Source organism: Podarcis melisellensis, assembly GCF_964234715.1.
Source record: "Podarcis melisellensis genome assembly, chromosome: 12".
NCBI lineage: Eukaryota > Metazoa > Chordata > Lepidosauria > Squamata > Lacertidae > Podarcis > Podarcis melisellensis.
This window is the reverse complement of record NC_138544.1, coordinates 5,803,058-5,829,380: the sequence shown is the minus strand read 5'-3', so window position 1 is coordinate 5,829,380 and position 26,323 is coordinate 5,803,058. Positions and strand designations below refer to the sequence as shown.

The following is a 26,323-nucleotide window of genomic DNA, read 5'->3' as shown; positions in this document are numbered from 1 at the left end:
GGTGCCATTTCAAGATAGCAAAGAACAGATTTTCCCCTGCACTTCAAACAACACATGTTTCTTTACCATGAGCACTGCTATGTGTGTCCCACACACTGACACAATATTATTATAAACAGTATCATGGTCCTCCTAGGCATTATGCATGCATGCTAAAGGCTCGAACTCTTCACTTTTGAAGGGTAAGGTTGCTCCCATGAAGTTGCTCTTAATGGGTTTGTTGTGCGTAATGTGTAACATGCAACCAGGGTTTTTTTTCCTAGCAGGAACTCGCCAGAACTCAGTTCCAGCACCTCTCAGGTGGGTGCCATTGCCATTCTAAGAGAATGAGGGAGGTGGTTCATGGTGACCTCTTTTTCTAGAAAAACAGCACTGCAGGCGACTACAACAAATGCTTAGTACACACAGTTGATCTTGCAATTGCTTATTCTTCTATACAGTATCCAGAAATGGGCTTTTGAACATTGCTGTGATCTTCCTCCACCCTAAGCCCAAATAGTTCTCCCAGATCCTCTGAAATCCCACTGGCTATATCAATCTATAACATCAGAACACACTTCCAGCACAGTAAGTACTCCGCACAATTGAGATCGGAAAGTGGATGGTTTTGGTGAAATGGGTTAAAATTTGAAATATTAATCCAAGTGGATCTCTTCTGGGCTGCATCAATAGGAGTATAGCATCTAGATCAAGGGAAGTAATAGTGCCACTGTATTCTGCTCTGGTCAGACCTCACCTGGAGTACTGTGTCCAGTTCTGGGCACCACAGTTCAAGAAGGACACTGACAAACTGGAACGTGCCCAGAGGAGGGCAACCAAAATGGTCAAACGCCTGGAAACGATGCCCTATGAGGAACGGCTAAGGGAGCTGGGCATGTTTAGCCTGGAGAAGAGGAGGTTAAGGGGTGATATGATAGCCATGTTCAAATATATAAAAGGATGTCACATAGAGGAGGGAGAAAGGTTGTTTTCTGCTGCTCCAGAAAAGCGGACACGGAGCAATGGATCCAAATTACAAGAAAGAAGATTCCACCTAAACATTAGGAAGAACTTCCTGACAGTAAGAGCTGTTCGACAGTGGAATTTGCTGCCAAGGAGTGTGGTGGAGTCTCCTTCTTTGGAGGTCTTTAAGCAGAGGCTTGACAACCATATGTCAGGAGTGCTCTGATGGTGTTTCCTGCTTGGCAGGGGGTTGGACTCGATGGCCCTTGTGGTCTCTTCCAACTCTATGATTCTATGATTCAACGAAAAGGTTCACTCACAATCAGTATATGGTTTCCTAGTTTGTGTGTTAAAATGGTGCATCAATCAAGGCAGCAGCTTTCAATGGCTGTTATAAATAGCACAGTCGGTTCCTGCTACTAGAGTTGAAACCCTGGGGTACTGATCCATCTGAACCTCTTATCTTTCCTGACGCATGCTCCTGTCAAGGGCTGGTTTGGGGCTTCTTTGTCTCCGCTTCTGCATTCTAATGTGCAGAGATTTCCTTCGCTTTTTGATTTCATTGCATAAGGCCCAGATGGGAGAGAGTGTTCCAAGAAAAACCTTTGTAAGGAGTGAAGTGACTCTGCAACAATGGCAGTGCTTTCTTATGCTACCTATTCATTCCCTGGCAAGTCTGGTCCACTTTATTCCTACTGGGGAAATTTGTAAAGGGCATTTTAAAGAGCACCTGTCCAAGTTCCAAGGCTAATAGAGCAGTAAGATGCTAATTTAATTCAGTGCTATGAAATCTCTTGTCAGTAAGTGAATGACAGCTATATTTAAATCTGTCAACAGTGTGCATTTGGATCGGAGTACAAATCTTGTTAAGTTATAAAATATAAAAATGAAGTGCTTCACAGATGGAACAAGCATCAGTTGGTTTCCTCTTCTTACGCAAGGACAGTTGACCCCCAACACATACTGGCTTTTAACACCAATGAATCTTTCCATGCTCATTACGCCATGTGTGTTTGTGTCAGTCGGAAGGAGGGCACTATGGGACTTTCTCCAGATGAGGTGGGGTTTCAAAAGCCTCATACTAATGTGCAGTACCTCCAGCCTACCAATTTCTACGCCCCCAAACCTTTGGGGTGAAATTATCAGTAGGCAAATCACATTTGGGTAGATAACCAAGAGCTCCCCTTTACAATTCAAAACTATTCCGAGAGCTAAAAAGTAGGACGCTTACTCAACATAAGGGGAAAGCAGGGGTGGGGCAGAGAAAGATGAAAGATGAGGAATAAACAAATACAGTTATTTTATTTAATGGAACTTAATTGTAAAAAAAACTCTAAGAGGTCTACATAAAAATAGAGAGAGATGACTAATAACCAGAAATTATCAAGCCCATTAGAATACCTACTGAACTATAATATTTGGACTCAAGCTGACAGTAGGTTGGTAAATCAAAGGGCAGAATTACATCTTACATGAAATGTGCAGCAGCTACAGCCACCAGCACCTGGGTGTAACTGTCTAGAGCAGGGATGTCCAACAGGTCGATCGTGATCTACTGGTCGATCCCTGAGAGGTTTTGGTCGATCACGTTCGATCGCTGGCCCCCTTCTGGCCCCGGCCCCTCGCCCCTCTCTCCATTGTTGGAGAATGGAAGACGGAGTTTACAAACCGAGGTGGTTTTCCCCGCAGCGATCCTTCGAGTAGATCTGCGAGTAGATCACAGTCTCTTGGAAGTTGGCCACCCCTGGTCTAGAGCAATTAACCTGTGTCCTAACATCACAACAAAATGAGATTCCCAGCTCCCTTGGCTAGCAGCAGTTCGGTATATTTGGTGGAAGCAGAGAAATGTCCTATACCACGATGTCTGAACATAGACACGTCGACCTAGCTGCCTCATGCGACAGAGGAAAAGCATCAGAGCACTCAAATATTCTATATCACTTTACTCAAACATCCGCAGCTGTTTGAAACTGCTACTTCCTCCCCGATGTTCCTCCACCTCTGCTTTATTCAAACTGTCATTGAGTAAATTGGCCATATTTTACGCTCAGTAGTCATCCATACCTACTTTACTCAAACCTCTCCCATTGTTTTACACCACCATTCTGCCGCCCCCCCGGCTCAGTCTCTCTCCCTTCTCTCCCCCATGCCAGGGTTACTGTTGTTGTGCAACCTGCCTTCTCTTTTGCTCCTCCTGCCCTGACTTCATGCAAATCCAGGATTGTGATGCAGCACTATAAATCTTCCAATGCAGGCAGCATGAGGACAACCTTTCATTTTTATGTATAGAGGAATAGAAGTTATTTGTATACGACTGTATCATGCAATATCAGGGTGGTTTACAATGTTACAACATAGAATAAAAATAAGATAAACAATAAGGTAACCAGTGAATCAAAACAAAAATTAAACAGCTGCCTGTCAGTTCTTGACTTCAAGAACCGCCTTGAAGACTGACCTCAGCTAGAAGTTGAGTATTTAGTATTTCCAGTCCCAAGCTTCTGTTTAATTTCAGCTGGGAGATGGTGTAATATATTTACCATCTAGAAAACAACTGAGATTTCTAGTTTTAATAGGTTTGATGGATTTTATATGATATAATAAGCCATCTGAAGGTTACTCTCTGAAAGGCAGCCTATAAATATTGAGATGAATAAATGGTTGTGTTGAAATCCTGCACCTAGTTACGTTAATTAATTCCCTCTGAAATCAACAGGAGTCTAGTGAGCATATAGATGGGCACACAACTGCGGATCTTGATTTCTATGTCTACAGAAGCCAAGATCTATTTACACATTTCATAGGCAACTATATTTCACTGCCATCTTTCTGTATGTGAAAAACGCATAGCAACTGGAGCTACATGAAGACTGAAAAAACCTCTGTGAACTTTAGGCAGCTTAAGTGAACACTGTGCTGCCTAAGATGCCATCACTTTGATGAAATGTAAATCCAAAACTGTGATTACTTGTGGTCATTAAGCAGCTCATGGCATGTTTTTGGCAGATTAGAGCTTCCCTGGACAGATTCCAGTTTGGGAAATTACATTCCACCTACCTAATATTCTCTTGTAGTCACAGCTGGAGAAAGCAGCCTTCATTTCCTCTCCTAAGCTACTTTATATCATGACCATCTGCTTTGCAAAGGCACCAAAGAAGTTGCTGTTTCTCATTGGCAACACACAATAGTGCAATACTCAGACTGTTTTCCAACTATGTACAGCTACTATGAAACACTGTTGTGTGCCAATCATGTGCTAGGTACTGTACTTCATTCAAAAGGAGCCAGCAAAATATCAGAGTAAGAAACTCTGGGAAAATATCAGAGTAAGAAGCTCTGCTCCTTGGGAGAAAGGCGATGGCAAACCTAGACAACTTATTAATAAGCAGAGACATCACCTTGCCAACAAAGGTCTGTATAGTTAAAGCCATGGTTTTCCCAGTAGTGATGTATGGAAGTGAGAGCTGGACCATCAAGAAGGCTGATCGCCGAAGAATGGATGCTTTTGAATTATGGTGCTGGAGGAGACTCTTGAGAGTCCCATGGACTGCAAGTAGATCAAACCTATCCATTCTGAAGGAAATCAGCCCTGAGTGCTCACTGGAAGGACAGATCCTGAAGCTGAGGCTCCAGTACTTTGGCCACCTCATGAGAAGAGAAGACTCCCTGGAAAAGACCCTGATGTTGGGAAAGATGGAGGGCACAAGGAGAAGGGGACGACAGAGGACGAGTTGGCTGGGCAGTGTTCTTGAAGCTACCAGCATGAGTTTGACCAAACTGCGGGAGGCAGTGGAAGACAGGAGTGCCTGGCGTGCTCTGGTCCAGGGGGTCACAAAGAGGCAGACATGACTAAACGACTAAACAACAACAAAGAAACTTGTACAGCATTAGACAAATCTCTGTTGTATGCTGTACTATGCCGTAAAGTTATCTGTGTTCCAATATACTTGACGTGTAGATCCTAATTCTCATTAAAAGAAACCCCTAAAAACTAAAGCATTACATGAAATATATACAAGACATTGGATTTTGATTTCCTAGCCAATTTTTAATTATGTTTTTGAATGCCTTTTGGACAGTTGTTCAGCTGTTGTTGAACTGCAACGCCCATGACTACTGATCATTGGCCACGCTTGCTGGAACAGATGGGAGTTGGAGACCAACAATATCTGGACGGCAACATTTTGATTAGTGCAACAAATTAAGGCTTCTAGCAGGAAGGTAAACGGTGTTTCCATGCGCTCTGGCTTCCGTCACAGTTTTCTGTTGCACCAGAAGCGGTTTAGTCATGCTGGCCACATGACCCAGAAAGCTGTCTGTGGACAAACGCCGGCTCCCTTGGCCTGAAAAGCGAGACGAGTGCTGCACCTCATAGTCTCCTTTGACTGGACTTAACTGTCCAGGGGTACTTTACCTTTACCTTTTTTATCTAGTTCAGGGGTAGTCAACCTTTTTATACCTACCGCCCACTAATGCATCTTTCCTGATGGTAAGATTTCCTTACCGCCCACCAGTTCTTGATGGAAGGAGAATTCAGCTTGTGCCGTATAACCCACCTACTGCCCACGTAGAATCCTGAAATGCCCACTAATGGGCAGGAGGGACTAGTTTGACAGCCCCTGATCTAGTTAGTGGTCCGAATTTTGTTATGAAGAGAAGCAAAGATTTTGCAGGAAAGGGAACACATTGGATATTTTCGTTCATGCTGATTATGATTTTTGGAATGAGAGCACTTTCTGACCTGGTACCCTTTTCCCTTTTGTATTCATGCAGTTGCTGCTTAAGGACTAAATTCCAAAGATCAGCAAAGTCTCAGAAAAAAAAGATATAAGGTTCAGCACTGCAGTTACATGTGATGCACTGAGCCTCACAACTGAACACAAAATGTGATAGCGACATCCCAAAAAGGGCACTTCTTCTCCACTGCCGTTTGCCTCTCTACCCATTGCTCACACTGGAGGGCCCTTCCCAAATTGCTGCTGGTGCTTTGAATTTGACAAATGTTTGGTGGCTTTTTAATACAGCATTGGTTGAATGGGTTGAATTTTGCAATACCTTTAATAGGAACTAAGACCTCATCAAGCACTGGCTTCAAATCAAACGTCGTTCTGATGGGCAAAGCCAACTGGGATGCAAGAACACTTTGAATCAGTAATCAGCCATAAATGTGCCAGGATTCAAGGACCCGGTCATGGATACACCCCCTATCCAGCCTTGTATACAAGTGCCAAAAGTCAGCAGGCCTGTCCAGGATGTGGGTCCAGGACCTGATAAAAATAGGCAGTACCGGTTCAGATAAAATTACACTTAAAACTCATGACACTGGTGAATGTGGTAAGAACCTACAAAGTGTGTGTATGTGTGTTTTTGTATTACAGTGGTACCTTGGGTCAAGTACTTATTTTGTTCTGGAGGGCCGTTCTTAACCTGAAACTGTTCTTAACCTGCAGTACCACTTTAGCAAATGGGGCCTCCCGCTGCCACTGGCGTGCAATTTTTGTTCTCATCCTGAAGCAAAGTTCTTAACCCGAGGTACTATTTCTGGGTTAGCGGAGTCTGTAACCTGAAGCGTCTGTAACCTGAAGCGTGTGTAACCCGAGGTACCACTATATAAAGTTTTACCTGATAGTTACTTTCTTTAACTACAATTTTACCTAGAGGACTACTAAACACACACACAAATGACATGCTGAAAATCAGGCATCTGCATATACCGATTTCCAATTTAAGAAATGTCCACAAATCTAAAGTTTTATTTTAAAAGTAGATCTATGAACTCCTATGATCATTTAGCTAAAGTAATTAAAACGAGAGGATCTGAAACATTACTTCCTCTTCAGTGCTTCAAGATTTCAACTATAAGCTAACGCTGCACAAGATAAATTGGTTTTAAATGTAGAACCACAATACTACAGCTATTTCAGAACTGCTGACATGAAATTCTATGTAACTACAAAGACAGTATTAAAATGGCATTACTTCCGGACCGTTGCTTAGAAAATATTCAATATTCTTCCTGTTATTTTGTGACACTAAAATATTAATATAGTCATGAACCATTCTGCAAACCCAAATGCTCTCTTCCTTTCCCTTCAAGCTTTCAAAGAGTCTCTCTCTTGCCCAGGATGAAAATTCCGTTCAAAGGCCAGCTACACACAGCAAATCATTCACAAATATGTGGCACATTTTATGGATATATTTTACTAGTATATTTCACTATGAGCGGCTGTAGGGGTTGGATGCCATTGAAGGTTGAAGATTTGCACAGTAAGGATGAAGGAAGAATATGGACCTTCCTTTGGCAATGCATCACTGTAGGCATGAAGAGAGATGGAGGATAATTTATGTCAGGTTTGGTAGTAGTTGCGTGGCTATTCCCTCCCCCCCCACAGGTGGAATGAATGAAGACACTGGACACAAGTATTTTGGTTAAAGGGTGAAAATGGCCACAACTTTATTGATTACAGGTAAGAGAGGTATTGGCATTAGGCATTGGCCCCTATCCGACTATCTGGTCTAACCGGGAAGGGTTAAACACCAACAGGGGGAGCCACCCGAGATGCATATCCCTAGGCGCTCCCCGAGGGGTTACCGCTCGGGGGCGCACTTTAGGCCCTAGCCTCCGTAGGTTTCGGACGAGGTGTCGCCCCTCGGAGTCCTTTAACGAACTACCCTTCAGGCCTTGGGGGAGGTGATGGCGCTCCTCCCCCCGATCTCATTTGCATGACAATACCCCTGCCAATGCCTACCGCCAAAACCGAAGAAGTTGTGACAATTTGCTATGAGGTAGGCGAAAAAACCAAGTGGCTCCAATAAACAGCCAATTAGCCAAATGGAAAAATTCCTACCCGGCCCCTTGCGGCGACCAGCCGAAGCCCATAGCAATGTCGATGGCAAACCTAAAGGGCGGGTGGGTGGGAAACCGCGTCGGCTGCAGAGGAGAAAAGGGGCGAGCCAAGGGCTGCCCCGACCTTAAGTGGCCTCTAGAAGGCCCGCCCCTGCCGCCAGCCGATTGGCTGGCGCGCGGGGATGCCGAGGGGAATCCCTGTTTCCCGCGAGGCTGACTCCAGCCCCGCGGGAGTGTGGGCAGGGTCGAGAGCCCGCAACCCCACCTCCTCCTGAAGCTCAGTAGTGGCATAGTAGTAGTAGTAGTAGTAGCTACTACTTATACCCCACTCATCTTTGAATTGCCCCAGCCACTCTGGGCAGCTTCCAACAGAATATAAAAAATGTGGTGCTCCAACTACAACTCCCATCATCTCTAACCATTAGCCAATCCAGTCCAATAGCATCTGGATAGCTACACACTCCCCACCCTTGGTTTGTGTTGTTCTCTCCTTTGAATTTTTCAGCATCTAGTACCTTTCACACCTGGCTTACGTACACATAAGTAAGCAGGGCCAGACAGCCTGGGCTAAGCTGCTTTGGCATGGCCAGTTCTTTTAAACAAAGCTATTTCTGGGGAGCCAAACCAGGTGAACAGAGGAGACTGGGATCCTACTTTGGTTAGCAGAGAACTGTATCTTTGCCATACAGGGATTCTAACTCACAAGCGTAACCCCTAGAAGACACTGGAAGCTCGACGTGACCAAGCTCACGGACAGGGCCCTGATGTCTTGAAAGAAACACAAGGTATGTTTTCATATATCTCAAATTATCGTAGCTGAATAGGCCTGGATTCCAAAGGCAGAATAAGTGGCACAAATCCATGGCAGCTATTCCTGATTGAGAAACCAGATCCCAAAATGACTAGTAGATCTCCTGATCTATGCAGAAGAGTTTGAAGTCTAGGGTTTAGGTGGCATTTCTGAAAATGTCTCTGTCCAAGGGAGCCGATGGTGCATTGCTTTGTGCATAGAAGAACAAGTCAAATTGTGTCACGGTCAAACAAAAATCCAGAGAGAGAAGTCCGCCTCTCAAAACAAATCAGCCATTTGAATGTTACCAGCTGCCTAGGAGACACAGGCAGCAGCTGTTAAGATTTTGACACCAAGCAACCAAGTTTAAATGCTATGCACGAACAAAAACTATGTCCCAAGGGTAGAGCAGCACTGCTGTTGGTACAATAGGTCCCATTTTCCAGCTAGTTGTGTTAACCTGCAAGGGTTAGGCTTCGGTAGCAAAGACACAAAGTTCACAACACCTTCTCTCTCCATGTGTTTGCCCTAAGCAGGTCTGGAAACTCACTCTATGTGCAAACACTTTGTGTTTGGGGCTTGTCACACAGATCTCTCCCCTACACAAAGAGAGAGGTTTATTATGATGATCTATATAAAAGGTTCCTCCACTAAAGTGGGGGGAGGGAGGCGGGGAGGGAGGGAGGGAGGGAGGGAGGGAGGGAGGGAGGGAGGGAGAGAGAGAGAGAGAGAGAGAGAGAGAGAGAGAGAGAGAAGATAGGAAAATGGCATGATCTGCATGGCCACCTGCTGCACAACATATTAAAATAACTCTGCACTGCAAATTTCCAGTGGCTCAATACTACAACGTCCCATCCATCTGAGTGGTTCGAACCTACCTGACTACAGTGGTGCCTCGCGAGACGAAATTAATTCGTTCCGCAAGTCTTTTCGTCTTGCGAGTTTTTCGTCTTGCGAAGCACGGTTTCCCATAGGAATGCATTAAAAATCAATTAATGCGTTCCTATGGAAACCGCCTTCAGACCAGGTCCGGGGACAGGCTGTCCCCCGACCTCTTCTGAAGGCCAGCGGGGGGCGAAAGTCTTTGCTCCTCCCCCCGCCTGCCTTCCCGGGAGAGCGGAGAAACGCAGAGCTGCGTTTCTCCGCTCTCCAGGGAAGGCAGGCAGGGGGGACAAAGACTTTTGCCCCCCGCCGGCCTTCAGAAGAGGTCAGAAGAGGTCTTTGCTCCCCCCGCCTGCCTTCAAAAGCCATCCGGGATAGCGGGAAGCGCTTCCCTGCTATCCCGGACTGCTTTTAAAATGCTGGCGGTGGGGAGCAAAGCCTTTCGGCCCCCACCGGCCTTCCTGGACCTCTTCTGAAGGCCGGAGGGGGGGGAAAGGCTTTGCTCCCCACCACTAGCATTTAAAAGAGGTCCCCGGAGATTTCCCTATGGGCTTTCTTCTTGCGAAGCAAGCCCATAGGGAAATTCGTTTTGCGAAGCGCCTCCAAAACGGAAAACCCTTTCGTCTAGCAGGTTTTTCGTCTTGCGAGGCGTTCGTCTTGCGGGGCACCACTGTAGCTCACAAAAGACTCGGGTTACAAACACTTCAGGTTACAGATTCCACTAACCCAGAAGTAGTAACTTGGGTTAAGAACTTTACCTCAGGAGGAGAACAGAAACTGCGCAGCGGTGGCACAGTGGCAGCAGGAGGCCCCATTAGCTAAAGTGGTACTTCAGGTTAAGAACAGTTTCAGGTTAAGAATGGACCTCGGAACGAATTAAGTTTGTAACCAGAGGTACCACTGTAAATGAAATAGAAGCAAATCATTGAGGTGGAAAACACCAGGAGAGTAGTCTAGTACAACCCCCTGAAATGCAAACATCTTTTGCCCAACGTGGGGATGGAACCCATGGCTGTGTTAAGTGTCTACCAACCAAGCTGAATAAAGTGTTTGGGAGCACACAAGAGGCAGGACTCCAACCTTTGGGGAACTGGGCTGCATCTACTTATTTAGCCCCCAAATGTAGCTCCACAGGGGAACCACGGTAGGATCTAACTAATACCAGCCGGCTTTCCCTGTACCTCTTGCCTTCAGCACCATGCTCTCAAGGTGAGTGAGGAGGCCGGCCTACTCCACCCCATCCTGGGGCCTGCAACTCCAGGCAGGTGCTACAGGTTGGCCACAAAGGTGAACAAATGCTTTAAAGATGCGTAAGCGTGCTCACGAAACTTAACTTAGCTACCTCAGGACTTCTGCACTTACCTGCCAATGTGGGTAACTAATGTATTGAAGCTTCCCCCTGTCATTCCATCATACCCACCACATGAATAGGTGAAAAATCCCACCAGCAAAGCCATTCAACTGATGATCCAGAGAAATGACAATAGTGCCTGTGGGAATGTGGGTGGACTACAGAACGAGGAGGCCAAAGGATGTGTGTGTGTGTTGAAATAGCTCTTACACCAGCCCCGCCATCCTGCCATCCTTGGTCTTGTGTGAAATAGCTTGCCTAGGCCCCTGTATTCCTTAAGCGGTCAACATGGCCGTTTGGGGAGTCACAGGGGTATCTTTTGAAAGTGTTCAATTTACCAATGTTATGTACTGAGTTGAATAGGATCCAAAAGGCAGCTGTCTGATTGGTTCTAGAACAATAGGATTCAGAATGCAGCAGTCTGATTGGTTCTAGAACAATAGGATTCAGAATGCAGCAGTCTGATTGGTTCTAGAACAATAGAATTCAGAATGCAGCAGTCTGATTGGCCCAAGGAGCCACCCAATCCAGCTCCAGGTGGAAGTGAATCCGCAACCTGATTGGCCTACAGGTGAATCCCAGAATTAGCCAATCACGTGGGGCCCATTGTGTAAATAAAGCAGACATTCTGGGGGAACTTCCATTTCTCCTCACCACTATGAGCTGAATAAAGAGCATGAAATCCACTCTTGACTCTGAGTATATTTCAACCAAGTTCAACATATATCTGGGATGAGAAAATGGCAGCTTAAGGAAAACTATTGCTTTCTGCCCTGCCAACTTTAAGGCAAGCGTTATGCACAGGAACACACAGCTCTATCGCTGGAATCTACCCCCAGCCTAATTTGGAAAGCAAGAAACATGCAGCTATTTGTAACAACCTTCCTTTAAAACTAGTCACTGACCAGGGCCAACCATTTGAATTGTGGTTTCATTGTTTGTACAGCATCACCTTCAGATGATATTTTGCTGTCCTACATTGCCTGTTCTGCTATATACAATTATTTCATCCGAAACCAAGAGCATCCGCCCCTGAACAAGGAGTGCCTATTCTACAAACCACCAGCTGATATAGAATGAAAAGTTGCCTGCTTTCCTTCACCGCCTATCCATTACTTTTAAACTTTTGGTGGTAGCCTCTATGGAACCTTGAGCAGAGTTTTAGATTTCAACCTGAAAAACCTGGATTGAGATTCAAGTCCAGCCACAAAACTTCCCTCTTAGCCTTAAGAAAATCATTGCATGTAAGAAGAGATCAGCAGACCTTACAGTTAAGGATATTTACACATACTCAAGTATGGTTAGTTACATGAAAATGGCACCCTACTTCAGATAAAATGTTCCAAATTAATTTTATCGATTCTAGCTGTCAGTCAGCAGTGGGGAACATATGCCCTTCCAGATTTTACTGGACTTCAACATCAAAATGGCCTCTAATTAGTCAAGCAGTTGGTAAATGAGAGCATGGCATGCAATTTTAGGCTAGGTGTGTGCTTAATTCTCCCACTACAATGCTATACACACATACACCTGGAAGTCACTCGCACTGAATTCAGTGGGGCTGACTTGAGCAGACCTGCATCGAATTGCGCTTTAAGAGTTCTTTAACTCTAGCTGGACCATGCTAAAAGAAATAATCTAGTTTTAAAAATAAACTAATCAGATCCAGGCTCTTCACTGCCCCTTAAAAAAAAGAACTACTGCTCTGAGTTATTGTTCCAAATGCAATCAAGACTTTGATAGTGCAACAGGTCGACAGCATCTCCAAATCCAATGCCATCAGTTCATGGAGGGACGGAGCGTATCTTCCCAGCCAAAGGGAAATTACAGGGAGGCTGTAAAATGAAGCAATCCATTCCCCTTTGCCAGGTTCAAATCTAGCAAGGAAATAACTGGCGAGCTAAAAGGGGGGTTTGTTTATTTTAACAATTTGCGTCGCACACTGTTATTTGTTCAGTGTCGTCTGCCAAGCAAATTTGGCAGGCTCCACAATGCTGATCGGAAGAGGCAGAGAGCAGTGGTTTTGACATAAGCTGCTGAATGTGATTACTGGATACGGCCAACAGGGCTGTTTGAGCGGCAAACCACTCTTCCCACGATGACGGGGCTCAAAAATGAACTCTGCAAAACTTGATGCAGTACCAGTAAATCATATTGAAGGGCTGTCATTACCCGCAAGACAGATTCAGAATTGCAGACAGCAGACTGGTAAAAGTGGCTCCACAGAAATAATTCCCTGACAACTTTCAGAAGAGATAAGAAAACTCAGAGTAGACTACACCCCTCAAAACAAACCTCTTTTTTAATGTTTCAGAAAGGTTCTTATCACTAAACTTTGGCCTGTGTGTATCCTGCAATTTTTCAGGAATTTCCTGTTGGACGCAGAATGCAAAAATATAAGCAAGTTTCTAGCTGTTAAGACCATGGAGATTTGCATGAAAGCAAAGAATGTGTGCAATATCTGGCTGATTCCCTTGATGGATGCGGGGTAAGCAAAACTCCTTGCCTCTCTCACACACCAATTTGCTTAGTTTAGACAGGTTTCATGATTTCTTGGGAAAGAACTTGGGCTGTAGTTCATGTCCCAGCCCAGAAAACACACAACTCAACAACACCTGTCAACAATGAAGGTGGCCGTTCTGTCTCCATCACTCATGTGTCAGCAGCCCTTCTATTAATGCTTAAGTGCAATGACCTGCCAACATTTCACATCATTCTTAGACCTTTAAATGTCACATCCTGAACAGCAGAGCATTAAGCTCATTACCGCTAACATATATCTGGGAGATTAAACTGATAATATGGTGCAAAGGTTAGACTGATGGAGTGAGACCACAAAGACCCAGGGCTTAAATGTCTCAGGAGCAAAACTCACTAAGTGCTACTGGCCGGTGACACTCTCTCAGCATTACCAACATTCACAAGGTTGCTGCAATTGTAAAATGTGGAGGAGGGCAAGATACAGTAAGGCTTAAAATAAGGTAAAGGTAAAGGAACCCCTGACCATTAGGTCCAGTCGTGGACGACTCTGGGGTTGCAGCGCTCATCTCGCTTTATTGGCTGAGGGAGCCGGCGTACAGCTTCCGGGTCATGTGGCCAGCAGGACTAAGCCGCTTCTGGCGAACCAGAGCAGCGCACGGAAATGCCGTTTACCTTCCCGCCGGAGCGGTACCTATTTATCGACTTGCACTTTGATGTGCTTTCAAACTGCTAGGTTGGCAGGAGCAGGGACCGAGCAACGGGAGCTCACTCCGTCGCGGGGATTCGAACCGCCGACCTTCTGATAGGCAAGTCCTGGGCTCTTTGGTTTAACCCACAGTGCCACCCGCATCCCTTTAAAATAAGGTATAAAGATGTAAATATTGTGCAAGGCAATAATCACCTCTTGTAGTGACCAATGCGTGAATTACTGGGGCCATGCTATCCCCGCCCAAGAAAGGCCATCACTAGCACATCTGTTGCAGTCGGTGCTTGCTGAGGCTACCCAATGATGCTGCCCATGTTTCCAGAAGAAGAAGAAGAAGAAGAAGAAGAAGAAGAAGAAGAAGAAGAAGAAGAAGAATAGTAGTAGTAGTAGTAGTAGTAGTTTGGATTTGATATCCCGCCTTTCACTCCCTTTTAAGGAGTCTCAAAGCGGCTAACATTCTCCTTTCCCTTCCTTCCCCACAACAAACAGTGGGGCTGAGAGACTTCAGAGAAGTGTGACTGGCCCAAGGTCACCCAGCAGATGCATGTGGAGGAGCGGGGAAGCGAACCCGGTTCACCAGATTACGAGACTACCGCTCTTAACCACTACACCACACTGGCTCTCCAGTGAGAAAAAAGGACCCATTTCCCAAATTTAACCCTGCAGATAAGCTGCTTCTCTCCTTGCTTCCCCTCTCATCAGGTATGTTTCTCTAGCCGAGCTCAGTTTATCAAATGTGATGCCAACACAGACTGTACCTCGGGGGTCACAATTCAGTGAAGAACACACAGCAAATGCATTTGTCAGGTGGAAAAGGCACCTTGATGGAAGATGCTGGTAACAGGAGATTGATTTAGTACTTTTAACTAAAATGCCTCACAAGGGAGAAAAAAGAATCAGGCAAGAGAGAGACTAAGAGGCGCCCGAAATTCCACCATGCTGTTTTGGGCTTCCTGTGCAGAACACAGGAAGACTGTCATTGCATGCCATTTCATTGTATATAAAGGTATTTTGCACACCAGACAACTACCACCGTGAGACTCTGTGGCATTCTACGCATGAGCGGCTATTTGCAGTGAACAACAGGCTTGACCACCAGGGGTTATTTGCAGTCTTATCAACTGCTATGTCGCCAACAGCATGCAGACACCTTTAAGCTCTGCTGGGGAGATGCTGACCTCTAGAGGAACATACTAAGAATAAACCAAATGCTTAGCTTTCACGCACGTCAGTCAAAATGTTTCGGCTAAATTACCGTATTTTTTTGCTCTATAAGACTCACTTTTTCCCTCCTAAAGAGTAAGGGGAAATGTGTGTGCGTCTTATGGAGCGAATGCAGGCTGCCCAGCTATCACAGAAGCCAGAACAGAAAGAGGGATTGCTGCTTTCACTGCGCAGCGATCCCTCTTGCTGTTCTGGCTTCTGAGATTCAGAATTTTTTTTTCTTGTTTTCCTCCTCCAAAAACTAGGTGTGTCTTGTGGTCTGGTGCGTCTTACAGAGCGAAAAATACGGTAATTCAGCCATTTCTAGAGGAAATGTTGCCCGAAATTGGGATGGGGTAGGTGAAATTTTAAGATTCTTGGTGCGGGAGTTGGCCTTATAGATGGGGTAGTTTGTTTGTTAAAAAAAACCTCTTAAAATAATTTTCACTTGCCACCACCAATAAGCCCCCCATCTTTGCAGCCATTTGATTTACCGAAATTTTCGTTCTATAGGACGCACTTTTTCCCCTCCCAAAATGAAGGGGAAATGTGTGTGCATACTATGGAGCGAATGCATGCTTTCGCTGAAGCCGGGAGAGCGAGAGGGGTCGGTGCACACCGACCCCTCGCTCTCCAGGCTTTAGGCTGCTATCCGCAAGCCTTCTGAGCGCGGCAGGAGTTCCCCCCGCGCTCCGAAGGCTTGCGGATAGCAGCCTGCAGCCTGGGGAGCGCAGCGCCAACTCCCGCTGCGCTCCTGGGCTTCAGGCAGCTATCCGCAAGCCTTTGGAGCCCGGCGGGAGTTCCCACCAGGCTCTGAAGGCTTGCAGATAGCAGCCTGTTCTGGGGGCTGGGGTCAGGGGAAGCTTGGGCTCCCCCCGCCTCCAGCCCCGCAAGCTCTGGGAGTGGCGGCGAGGTTGCGCACAATCTTGCCACCGCTCCTGGACCTGTTCTGGGGGCTGGGGGGAGCTTGGGCTTTCCCCGCCCCAGCCCCGCGGCTAAAAACGAAGCCTCAGAGGGCTGCAGAGAGATATCTTACTGGCTACTGCTGGAAATCTCCTCCCCGGCCCCTGCAAACCAAGGATTATTATGTCATGTGAAATGTCAAAACCCCCGAGCATAGGTGCTGTGTCCTGTTTTCAGACTTACCCACCTGCCACCAAAAACTTTCCCCCTTTTATTTATTTCCTTTATACCCTGCTCTTCCTCTGAGGAATTCAGAGCAGCTCATATGTCAGCCTTCCCCAACGCGGCGCTCTCAAGAATTTTTGAACTACAGCCCTCTTCAACTCATGCCAGCTGGGAAATGGAGTCCGAAACCTCTGGAGGGGAAGGCAATTACATACGGTCACAGAGTGGGCAGTTCTCCAAATAGTTCTGTACCCTGCTACATTTGAGTTTGTCGCCATGGAGACTAGCTAAAATTTATTCTAATTTACTTTGAAGTTTACCATAGGAAACCAGCCAGCTCAGAAGAGATCGTGCAGTCAAGCTCAGCATTTTGACGTAGGTTTCATGTTTTAAATGCACTGAGCAAGGGATCTGCGCTACAAGAAGTTCTACGAAATTCTTACATCATCTTTGCTCTTTTTATTTATTATATATATCCTACTCTATACAAGCACAGCATTCCTGGGAGGCCTCCAAAGCCTGAGTAAAGAGAAAAGTCCTAACTGCCTTCCTAAAGAGAGGCAGTGAGAGAGCCATGCATTGCCAGATGTCTGGAGAATCAGATCCTCCTCAGTTTATTAAACACCATTTTGAAACTCAAACATAAACACACCACTCAGTTAACAAAAGAACATGCACCTTTCTTCCTACTGTTTTCTTTTAAACTCCATGATCTCATATCTTTAGGATCATAAGTGAGTGTGTATGTATCTTCAAGCACTGAAATAACATTTTTCAGCATGGCTCCACTACTGAAAAATAAAGACTATTGTACGAAGCCATTCAACAAAACACAGAGGTTGGGTGGCCATCTGTCATGGATGCTTTAGCTGAGATTCCTGCATTGCAGGGGGTTGAACTAGATCAGTGTTTTTCAACCACTGTTCCGCGGCACACTAGCGTGCCGCGAGATGTTGCCTGGTGTGCCGTAGGAAAAATTGAAAAATTCGAAAGATTTAAAAATAAAGTATTTTATAATTTTTCATATTTCTGTTTACTTACTATTTCATAATAAAGTAATTATAAAATACTTTCTTTGTGTTTATTTGTTTATTTGATTCCTATTCAAGAGAATTACTTTATATATAGTCAATATAGGCACAGAGTTAAATTTTTAAACATTTTCTAATGGTGGTGTGCCTCGTGATTTTTTTTCATGAAACAAGTGTGCCTTTGCCCAAAAAAGGTTGAAAAACACTGGACTAGATGATCCCGGGGTCTCTTCCAACTCTATAATTCTAAGATTTTATGATTCTATGAAACATAGCGTCAGGCAATTAAAACAAAAATGAAAACCCACCAGCAGCTGGCTATACTGTGATGTAATATCTGCTTCCACCTGGCTACGTGTATTTACAATGTCGAAACAGGAACATTCAAATCTTCTCTGTGATAAGATATGCACATCTCATCTTAAGGGAAGGGTCTGAAATACCCCCTCTGGTGAAGACCCCAATTCCAGGAGGGGCCAATTTCCAACCACTGGCTTGGCTCTATAATGCACCTACTCTGAAGGTGCACACACTCATCACATGTCAGCTTGCTGGCGGAAATGGGAGAGCAAGTCAAAAGTTCCTCCTTCCTACTAGCTAGATCTGCAATATGAAGCAGCAAGGTGCAGCCCTCAGCAAATTCACTGGTACTGAATTACTGCTTTGTTTGACTTTTTAAACCCTCACATTCCTATTCTCATAATCTGATATTCAAATTATCAAAGGTCATAATCTTTTGTAGACTATTAATTGATCAATAACGAAGAGCTGATTTGCTCATATTCATAAACCACTAGTTTATTTCTACTGTTCTGGCCAGGAAATCTCAACGTTTTTCAGTGAACACCTGTTATTAGTCACACCAGATGTCCAAAATAGAGGGCCTGAGGGGCTGTAGAAACCTTGTTTAAATTAATGATTTTAGACAGGGGATACAGAATACAGCTCCTGATTAAAGACTCCTGCCAGGCACAGTGACTGCCCCACATATCTTGCTGAATTTCTCCTCTTTAAAGCCTGTCCCCAATTTACTGCTTAATTAACTGCAACTAATCTGCTCCATACAAATAGTCTGGCTTCCTTACAAATCACTTTGAATCTTTTCCATGAGGTTTCCTATTACTGTAGATACAGTTGAACAGCGATGGCTAAATGTTCATTGTAAAAGAAGCAGAACTGCCGCATTCCAGTGCATTAAAAGCGAGTAACATTCTTTCAATGAAAATAGACAACATTTTGACTCTGTTGGTGTTTTATTAATTTTGACACTGGAGCATGCAAAGAGCCTCCTAAGCATTCTGACTGCAAGTGGAAGCTGTTTTCAAATCTGAAAGACAGCCCTCATCATTGCAAACCTAAATGAAATGCAACGCTTTAGCAATCTAGGATATTTCTGCTGGAACAAGTTGGTTCATCGCTACTGCAGCCATCTCCCCGCTGCCGGCCCCACAAGCACCTGGGGGGGGGAAAATAAATTTTGTTTTCTTTATTTTCCCCCCAAAAAACTGCCCCCCAGCTCATCACTGTATTTTTTGCCCCATAGGACGCAACAAGTTTTTTGGGGGGAAAATAAAGAAAACAAAATTTATTCCCCCCCCCCCGGCTCTTGTGGGGCCGGCAGCGGACCAGGTCCGGACGCGCTGCGCCTCCCAGCTGTCCCCGGAGCTTGCGGGGCTGGCGACGGGGAGAAGCACGCGTCTCCCCGCCATCAGCCTCCAAATCACATCGGGAGACAGCAGGATGGCGCCGATCCGCCTCCCCGCTGTCCCCCGACCTTGTGGGGCTGGCGCTGCGGCTCTCCTGAAGCCTGGAGAGCGAGAGGGGTCGGTGCGCACCGACCCCTCTCGCTCTCCAGGCTTCAGCGAAAGCCTGCATTCGCCCCATAGGACACACACACATTTCCCCTTCATTTTTGGAGGGTAAAAAGTGCGTCCTATAGGGCGAAAAATACGGTAATTATGCCATGAGCGGAAAATTTGAAAGGTGCTTGCCTCTGAAATCTATTTCAAAGAGGTTAGTCTTTCCAACAACTGACTCTTGTGCATGTTCGTTAATTGACTTACTTTAAATGTTGTGAGAATCCTATGCCCTTTAAAAATGCATTTTTTGGGGGGGGGGTGTTGAGGGTTATTAGGTTGTTGTTTTTATTTTGATTATGTATTTTGTGGTTTTATATTCTGTGAGCTGCCTTGAGACCTCCAGGTATAGGGCGGTATATAAATTCAATAAACAACAACAGGAATTTTTACGGAAACCTACTTGCAAACAGACTTCAAAGGCAATGTCTCTCAGCACTCACCAGCTGATCTGCACCCAAGAGACATCACTTTTAAGTCCATCTGTGAGTGGTTTCCATACAAATCACTTGTTCACGGACTTCAAAGTGATGGCAGTCACACCTTTTCCCGCCTCACATATGACATCAGAGGTAGGGTAGTTGGGTGTGGTTTGGGGAAAATGGTCTTTCAGGTCAAATAAGGTCCCCTGTCAGGGCTCATTAGGCATGCAAGCCGAAGGTCCCATACCCTTGCACTACAAAGGTGCCCAGAGTGCTGGGCCATAAGATCTCAGCTGGGGGCAAACCCAAGATGGGCCACATCCAGTATCTTGAGACTAACATAGCTGGCTAGAACTGGGTAGCAAAGGACTAACGGCAGCTCGTAACTGTAGACACTCATATCCAGTTATGTTCTGGATATGGCCATAACCAAGCGATACAAAACAGAGCATATGGCTTAACTAAATTTCCTAGCTGCCTCTGCATTTTCTCCTCCCATTTCAGGGGCCTACTCTCTGGGAAGTGGGATACGGGTGGCGCTGTGGTCTAAACCACTGAGCCTAGGCCTTGCCGATCGGAAGGTCGGCGGTGCGAATCTCTGCAACAGGGTGAGCTCCTGTTGTTCAGTCCCTGCTCCTGCCAACCTAGCAGTTTGAAAGCACGTCAAAGTGCAAGTAGATAAATAGGTACCACTCTGGCAGGAAGGTAAATGGTGTTTCTGTGGCATCAGTCTTAACCATGTTCCTTGTATTGCCCTTGTAGTTGGTTAGTTGCTGCATTCATTGCCACACTTGTTTCATGATGTTATCAGCTAAATAATTTTCCACCTTAAGCTTATACTGTTGTTTTGCTGCCTTAATGCCTTTTTTGAGATTTATTCTCGCCTCTCTGTATATGTCTATATTCCCTGTCTTAAAGGCAGAATCCCGGATTTTCAGGAGCCCTCTTACTTCAGCAGTCATCCATGGTTTACTGTTCCCATAGAGTCTAATGCATCTCTGCGATGTTACCTTATCGATGCACACTTTAATATAGGAGAGTATAGCATCTGTGTATCTATGCAGATCTTGATGTTCAAACACGCTCCAATCAGTGCTCAGAAAACAATCCTGGAGCTGACTAAGAGCACCCTCTGGCCAAATTCTAACTGTTTTTATAACTGACTGAATTCTTCTCCTGAGAGGGATGTACTTCGGACATAGAAAAACTGAAGAATGGCCGGATGAGCCTAAGTGGGGGAAGGGGATTGCCCTGTATGCCTGTTTCAAACTGGAATACTCGAGATCTAGAATATTCTGTCCTCTAGTGGGAAATTTCACAAACTGTTCAAACTTAGGAAAAACCGTCTTTAGGCAGGCTTGATTGAAGTCCCCTCCCACAACAAGGGCACCCTCTGGGTGGATTTGCTGCTGCTCAGAGATGACGTCATATAGCTTAGAAAGCGCCGCACTGAAATTAGCATTGGATGGAATATAAACAGCTATAATAATTATGACAGTTACAGTGGTGCCCCGCAAGATGAACACCTCGCAAGACGGAAAACCCGCTAGACGAAAGGGTTTTCCGTTTTGGAGGCGCTTTACAAAACAAATTTCCCTATGGGCTTCCTTCGCAAGACGAAAATGTCTTGCGAGTTCCTGCGGGGTTTTTTCCCTCCCCCCCTTTTTCTAAGCAGCTAAGCCGCTTATCAGCTGATCCGCTAAGCTGATAAGCCGCTAAAAGCCGCTAAACCGCTAATAGCGCTAATCCACTAAGCTGTCAATGGGCTTGCTTTGCAAGACGAAAAAACCGCTATACGAAGAGCCTCACGGAACGGATTAATTTCGTCTTGCGAGGCACCACTGTACTTCTCTAGGCAAATAAAATGGCCGACATGTAACTGCCATCAATTCTAGATCTGGGCAGCAATACTTGTAAGCTACTTTGCTGTTAACGCACCAACCATTGTGTATGTAAATACAGACTCCTCCGCCCCTAGCTTTACCAGAATCACTGTTTCTATTAGAGCGATAAATTCTTCGATTTATCAGCTCAACTGCCGCATCTGGTACTACTGAATGTAGCCAAGTTTCTGTAATAATTACCACACAGCTCTCACAAAGAAGCTTGTTTGCTGCCATCAACAACTGTAGTTCGTCAATTTTGTGGACGAGAGATCTGGTGTTGGTCAGGAAAACTCTTGGCAGTGCTGGTCTGCTGGGTCTTTTTCGAAGCCGGGTTAACAGACCAGCTCTGCAACCACGTTTTTGCTTTCGCTCTTTTCTCTTTCGCTTCTTTCGGCACTTCCCCCTCCCGTCGACAATCCAGAGAGATCCTGGAGGTCTTACTCTGCAGTTTGGTATGCAGTGGGACCTTTGAAACTCTCTAGTTATCTCTATTTTTCTTGTGAGCCCGATGTTTACCAGTTTTGTGCGTGAGTATTGGGTATTGGGAGCTCAGAGCCGCAGCATATGAACGTGCCGCCATCTTGGAACCAACGGCTAGGCATGTGTTGGTAAGCCTGAACAATCCAGGACCAGGGCCAGTCAGGCTGGGTCCAGGTTGTTGTGGCCGATCTGAACCAGGCCCTGAGTCAGTCTGAGGTGAAGGGGGGTTGCACTGCTCTAATGCAAACTAGACCAGTGTTTTTCAACCACTGTTCTGCGGCACACTAGTGTGCCACAAGATGTTGCCTGGTGTGCCGTGGGAAAATTTGAAAAATTCGAAAGATTTAAAAATAAAGTATTTTATAATTTTTCATATTTCTGTTTACTTACTATTTCATAATAAAGTAATTATAAAACACTTTCTTTGTGTTTATTTGATTCCCATTCAAGAGAATTACTTTATATATAGTCAATATAGGCACAGAGTTAAATTTTTTAACATTTTCTAATGGTGGTGTGCCTCGTGATTTTTTTCATGAAACAAGTGTGCCTTTGCCCAAAAAAGGTTGAAAAACACTGAACTAGACCACTGAAAGAATCAAGGGAGAATACTCACAATAAACCCAAGTTTTTTGTAATCCCGTGTGTACATAGATTTGCGTTTCTCAACATTGCCGCCACTGTTGTTCGGTTCAGACTCTGCATCGAAAGCAATTCTTCGGAGTTCAAATATGATATCCCTTTGGGCCTGAGGGGGTTGTAAAAAATACATTGCCATTTTTTTAAAAAAAGGAAAAACATACACACAACACTGAATATCAAAAGTAACACCAGAACATGTCCATATCACATTTTCATTCTCCCAAGTTTTTTGGCCTTAAAATTTCTATTTTAAATTGTAGTACAATGTCCTGTTGTTTCCCCAACTACTAGTTTTAAACCTGGAGTATAAAATTTGTTGGTTTTACTCTGTATTAGATGTTATGCTTTGGTTTTATCATTTTTAAAAATACTTTGTTGTTGCTGTAGTGTAAACCACTCAGATAACTCGTTATTAGGAACTATAGTAATTCTATAACTAAACAGTAAAAAAAGGTAGCTGAATTATGCTAAACATAGAACTTTGGCTTGGATAAAAAATATTAAACTGGATCCACAGACTCTGCTGGTATAGCCCAGGTATCCTCTCCAATGTCAGAGTTGCAGTGCTGGAAAAAAACACCAGTTATGGACCTTTCTATAGCTGCAGGTAGGAGGTGATGAGGGCGGATCTCTCTCTCTCTCTCTCTCTCTCTCTCTCTCTCTCTCTCTCTCTCTCCAGAGGGAGATCTGAAAGATCCAGTGATTCAAGGGATCGTAGAATTGCACCCTTTTGTGAAGAAATGAGAATGGTGTGACATGGCATATTTACTAATTCTCTTGCCTGTCCTCTGGAGTTTAAAATGTAATTGGAATTACTGCTTCAAGCTTTTTTAAAAAAACCAAACAAACAACAATTCTCAATTCTCCAAGCATATTTGTGCATATTTAAGAAGTAGGGCTACTAACCGCCTTAATTTTTTGTTGTAATTTAGTTCTACTTATCCTGGTCTGTCTTCAAGATTCCTCTCTTGTGCTTTATACCCCCATACGGTCCCTGCCTTAGATTCGCCTTATATTTTGCAGCTGAACCATACTAGGTGCCTTCAGAATACAATAAATGGTGCCTGACTTTCTTGAGAGGTATACAGGAATTGCATGTTATTTTTTTTCCTTTGTGGCCTCTAAAATAAAGCACACTGCTCATCATTCATGCATAACAAAGCTTTTCCTTTTCACTGAAGTGGTTTCCCTATCTCTACAGAGTAGGTGTAGCAGTTCAACAATATTGCTTTGCTTACCTGATCCTGGGGGTCCATTTTGGTCATCATCCTGTCTTCCAGTAAGTTAAAGGTGAGCACTTGCAGAACGTAGAGCTGATGTGCCATTTCATTATTGATGGCCCTCTGAGCTCTGATAACATACTGAAAATAGTAGCAAGAACAACAAGAGCAAAAGTTAAGTTCAGGCAGGCAAGGGGGGGTCCAGAAATAAGCTTCACCATTGGATATATAATTATATTTAATATAATTGTTTTGCTCTTCTCTTCATCCCCTTCCATCCTCTCCATTGTCTAGGTCACGGCTACCAAACAAACGAAGCACACTAGTTATTTTGTAGATGCCCACAAGATCAGTAAACAGCCTCTTTTTGCTGCCAGCCTGAGATGGCAAAAACAAAGAAGTCTGTCAAGCACCTGGCTGGTCAAAGCACACAATTGGTAATATGAGTTTAGTTTAAGAAGTCACAAACCCTAACAAACCCTAACAATGAAATCAATACATTCACAGTTCCTTTAAAATATGTGAGTAGAGGAATGTGATTCAGCTTTTTAACTGTGTTATGGAAATTACAGGGAGGGGCCACATCTTTAAAGTTGTTAAATATTACAAATATTATGCCTGAATGAACAAGTTTAAGATAGGTGGTCATAGCAGTAATGTTACAGAATTAAGTAAAATTGGATTATGAATAGGTGAGAATGTAAAGATACAATATATTGAGATAAATTCTTAAGATAAAAGTAAAAATGGAATACAAAAAAGGGAGGTGTGAGGAGGTCAGGGAAACAAGCAAATGAAAGATAAGATATGGAAAGATCGATTTGTTTTTAATTGTTTTTATTTTTGTTTTTATTTGTATTTTCTGTTTTTTTTACTTATATTTTTGTAATTTTTTGAAACTAATAAATATTATTTCAAAAAGAAACAAACAAATATTATGCCTGAATGTATCCTTTCGACTTGACAGCTCAGGGAAGATACCTACCTTTACAAATCATATAAAATCAACTCCTTTGCCAGTTTCCTCCATTTCAACGCTATTATTTTGCCTTTGGAAAAACGACTCTTTTCCCTGCCACCTCCCCAAGCGTGAGGACATGTATACACACCTCCTACCCCAGGAAGTGCCCAGAGGTGACAACTGCTGAGCTGACTGTTGGCCAAGGAAAGCCAAATCCCATCACCAGACTTGCTGAGGGGTCCAGACATGCAAAGGATGTTCTATTGTACTTTGGGTCGTGGGACTTCAGAGCTGTTTGCCTATGCTAATCTTATACCTGCGTCTTGCCCTGACATGTCCGCACATGCTAATCTGGTACAAAGGACTTGTCTGGACGTGTTTGCCAAAGTTGAACTAGTGTAACCCCTGTCTAAAGGTAAAGGCACCTCTGATCATTAGGTCCAGTCGTGGCCGACTCTGGGGTTGCGGCGCTCATCTTGCTTTATTGACTGAGGGAGCCGGTGTACAGCTTCCGGGTCATGTGCCCGGCATGACTAAGCCGCTTCTGGTGAACCAGAGCAGCAACGCCGTTTACCTTCCTGCCAGAGTGGTACCTATTTATCTACTTGCACTTTGACGTGCTTTCGAACTGCTAGGTTGGCAGGAGCAGGGACCGAGCAACGGGAGCGCACCCCATCGTGGGGGTTCGAACCGCCAACCTTCTGATCAGCGAGTCCTAGGCTCTGTGGTTTAGACCACAGCGCCACCCACATCCCTCTCTACCCATCTACCCCTCCCCTTTTGTGACATGTCAGTGATGTAGCAATGTTGTAACAATGATGCTGTACGAATTGTATTCTGGGATATGGTGGGAAAGTTTTAAAAGCCAACGTCACCCATGCCCGGGGTTCTTACTGCTGTTTGAACCTGTTGTGCAACATTAAAGGGTCTAAGTCGACTGACTGCTGTTTTGCTCCCAATTACTTGGCTGGAATTTCCTCTTTTACTGACCACATGGACCTGCGGGGGACTTGTACCCCGACGAGCTGGGCTGTTGAATAGTCTCTCAACCCAGAATTTTCTTCAACAACTGTTACTTTATCAAAAATGAGCACAGAAACAAGAACTGAAGACAAAGCACTCACTTGTAAGATGATTGCCCGAAGTTGCTTCTGTGCTAAAATATTTGCCATTTCCTAATTTTGAAAAAAAGGAAAAAAAAGAAGCAGTAACAATTCAGTTTGAAAAAAGTATACAGCTCATTATGGCAGCATCAGTACAATGCCTTGATTGGTTATTAGGGGAAATCTATACAGTGGTGCCCCGCAAGACGAACGCCTCGCAAGACGGAAAACCCGCTAGACGAAAGGGTTTTCCGTTTTGGAGGTGCTTCGCAAAACGAATTTCCCTATGGGCTTCCTTCGCAAGACGAAAGCCCATAGGGAAATCTCCGGGACAGCAGGGAAGCGCAGCGCGTCTTCCCCACTGTCCTCGGACCTCCTCCGAAGGCTGGCGG

The 26,323-nt window shown here is 44.7% G+C and overlaps 1 protein-coding gene across 4 annotated transcripts in view; it reads right to left on the bottom strand.

Annotated features, from left to right (window-relative positions):
• ELMO1 (engulfment and cell motility 1) overlaps positions 1-26,323 on the bottom strand; it is a 312,564-nt gene that overhangs the window by 156,629 nt on the left and 129,612 nt on the right. For all 4 annotated transcript variants that reach the window (XM_081931087.1, XM_081931085.1, XM_081931086.1 and 1 more), the window contains 3 exons: positions 25,953-26,003; positions 23,886-24,008; positions 22,622-22,753 (listed from right to left, as the gene is read on the bottom strand). In XM_081931087.1, the coding sequence (XP_081787213.1) occupies positions 22,622-22,753; positions 23,886-24,008; positions 25,953-26,003 (306 nt within the window). The remainder of the gene's footprint in view (positions 1-22,621; positions 22,754-23,885; positions 24,009-25,952; positions 26,004-26,323) is intronic.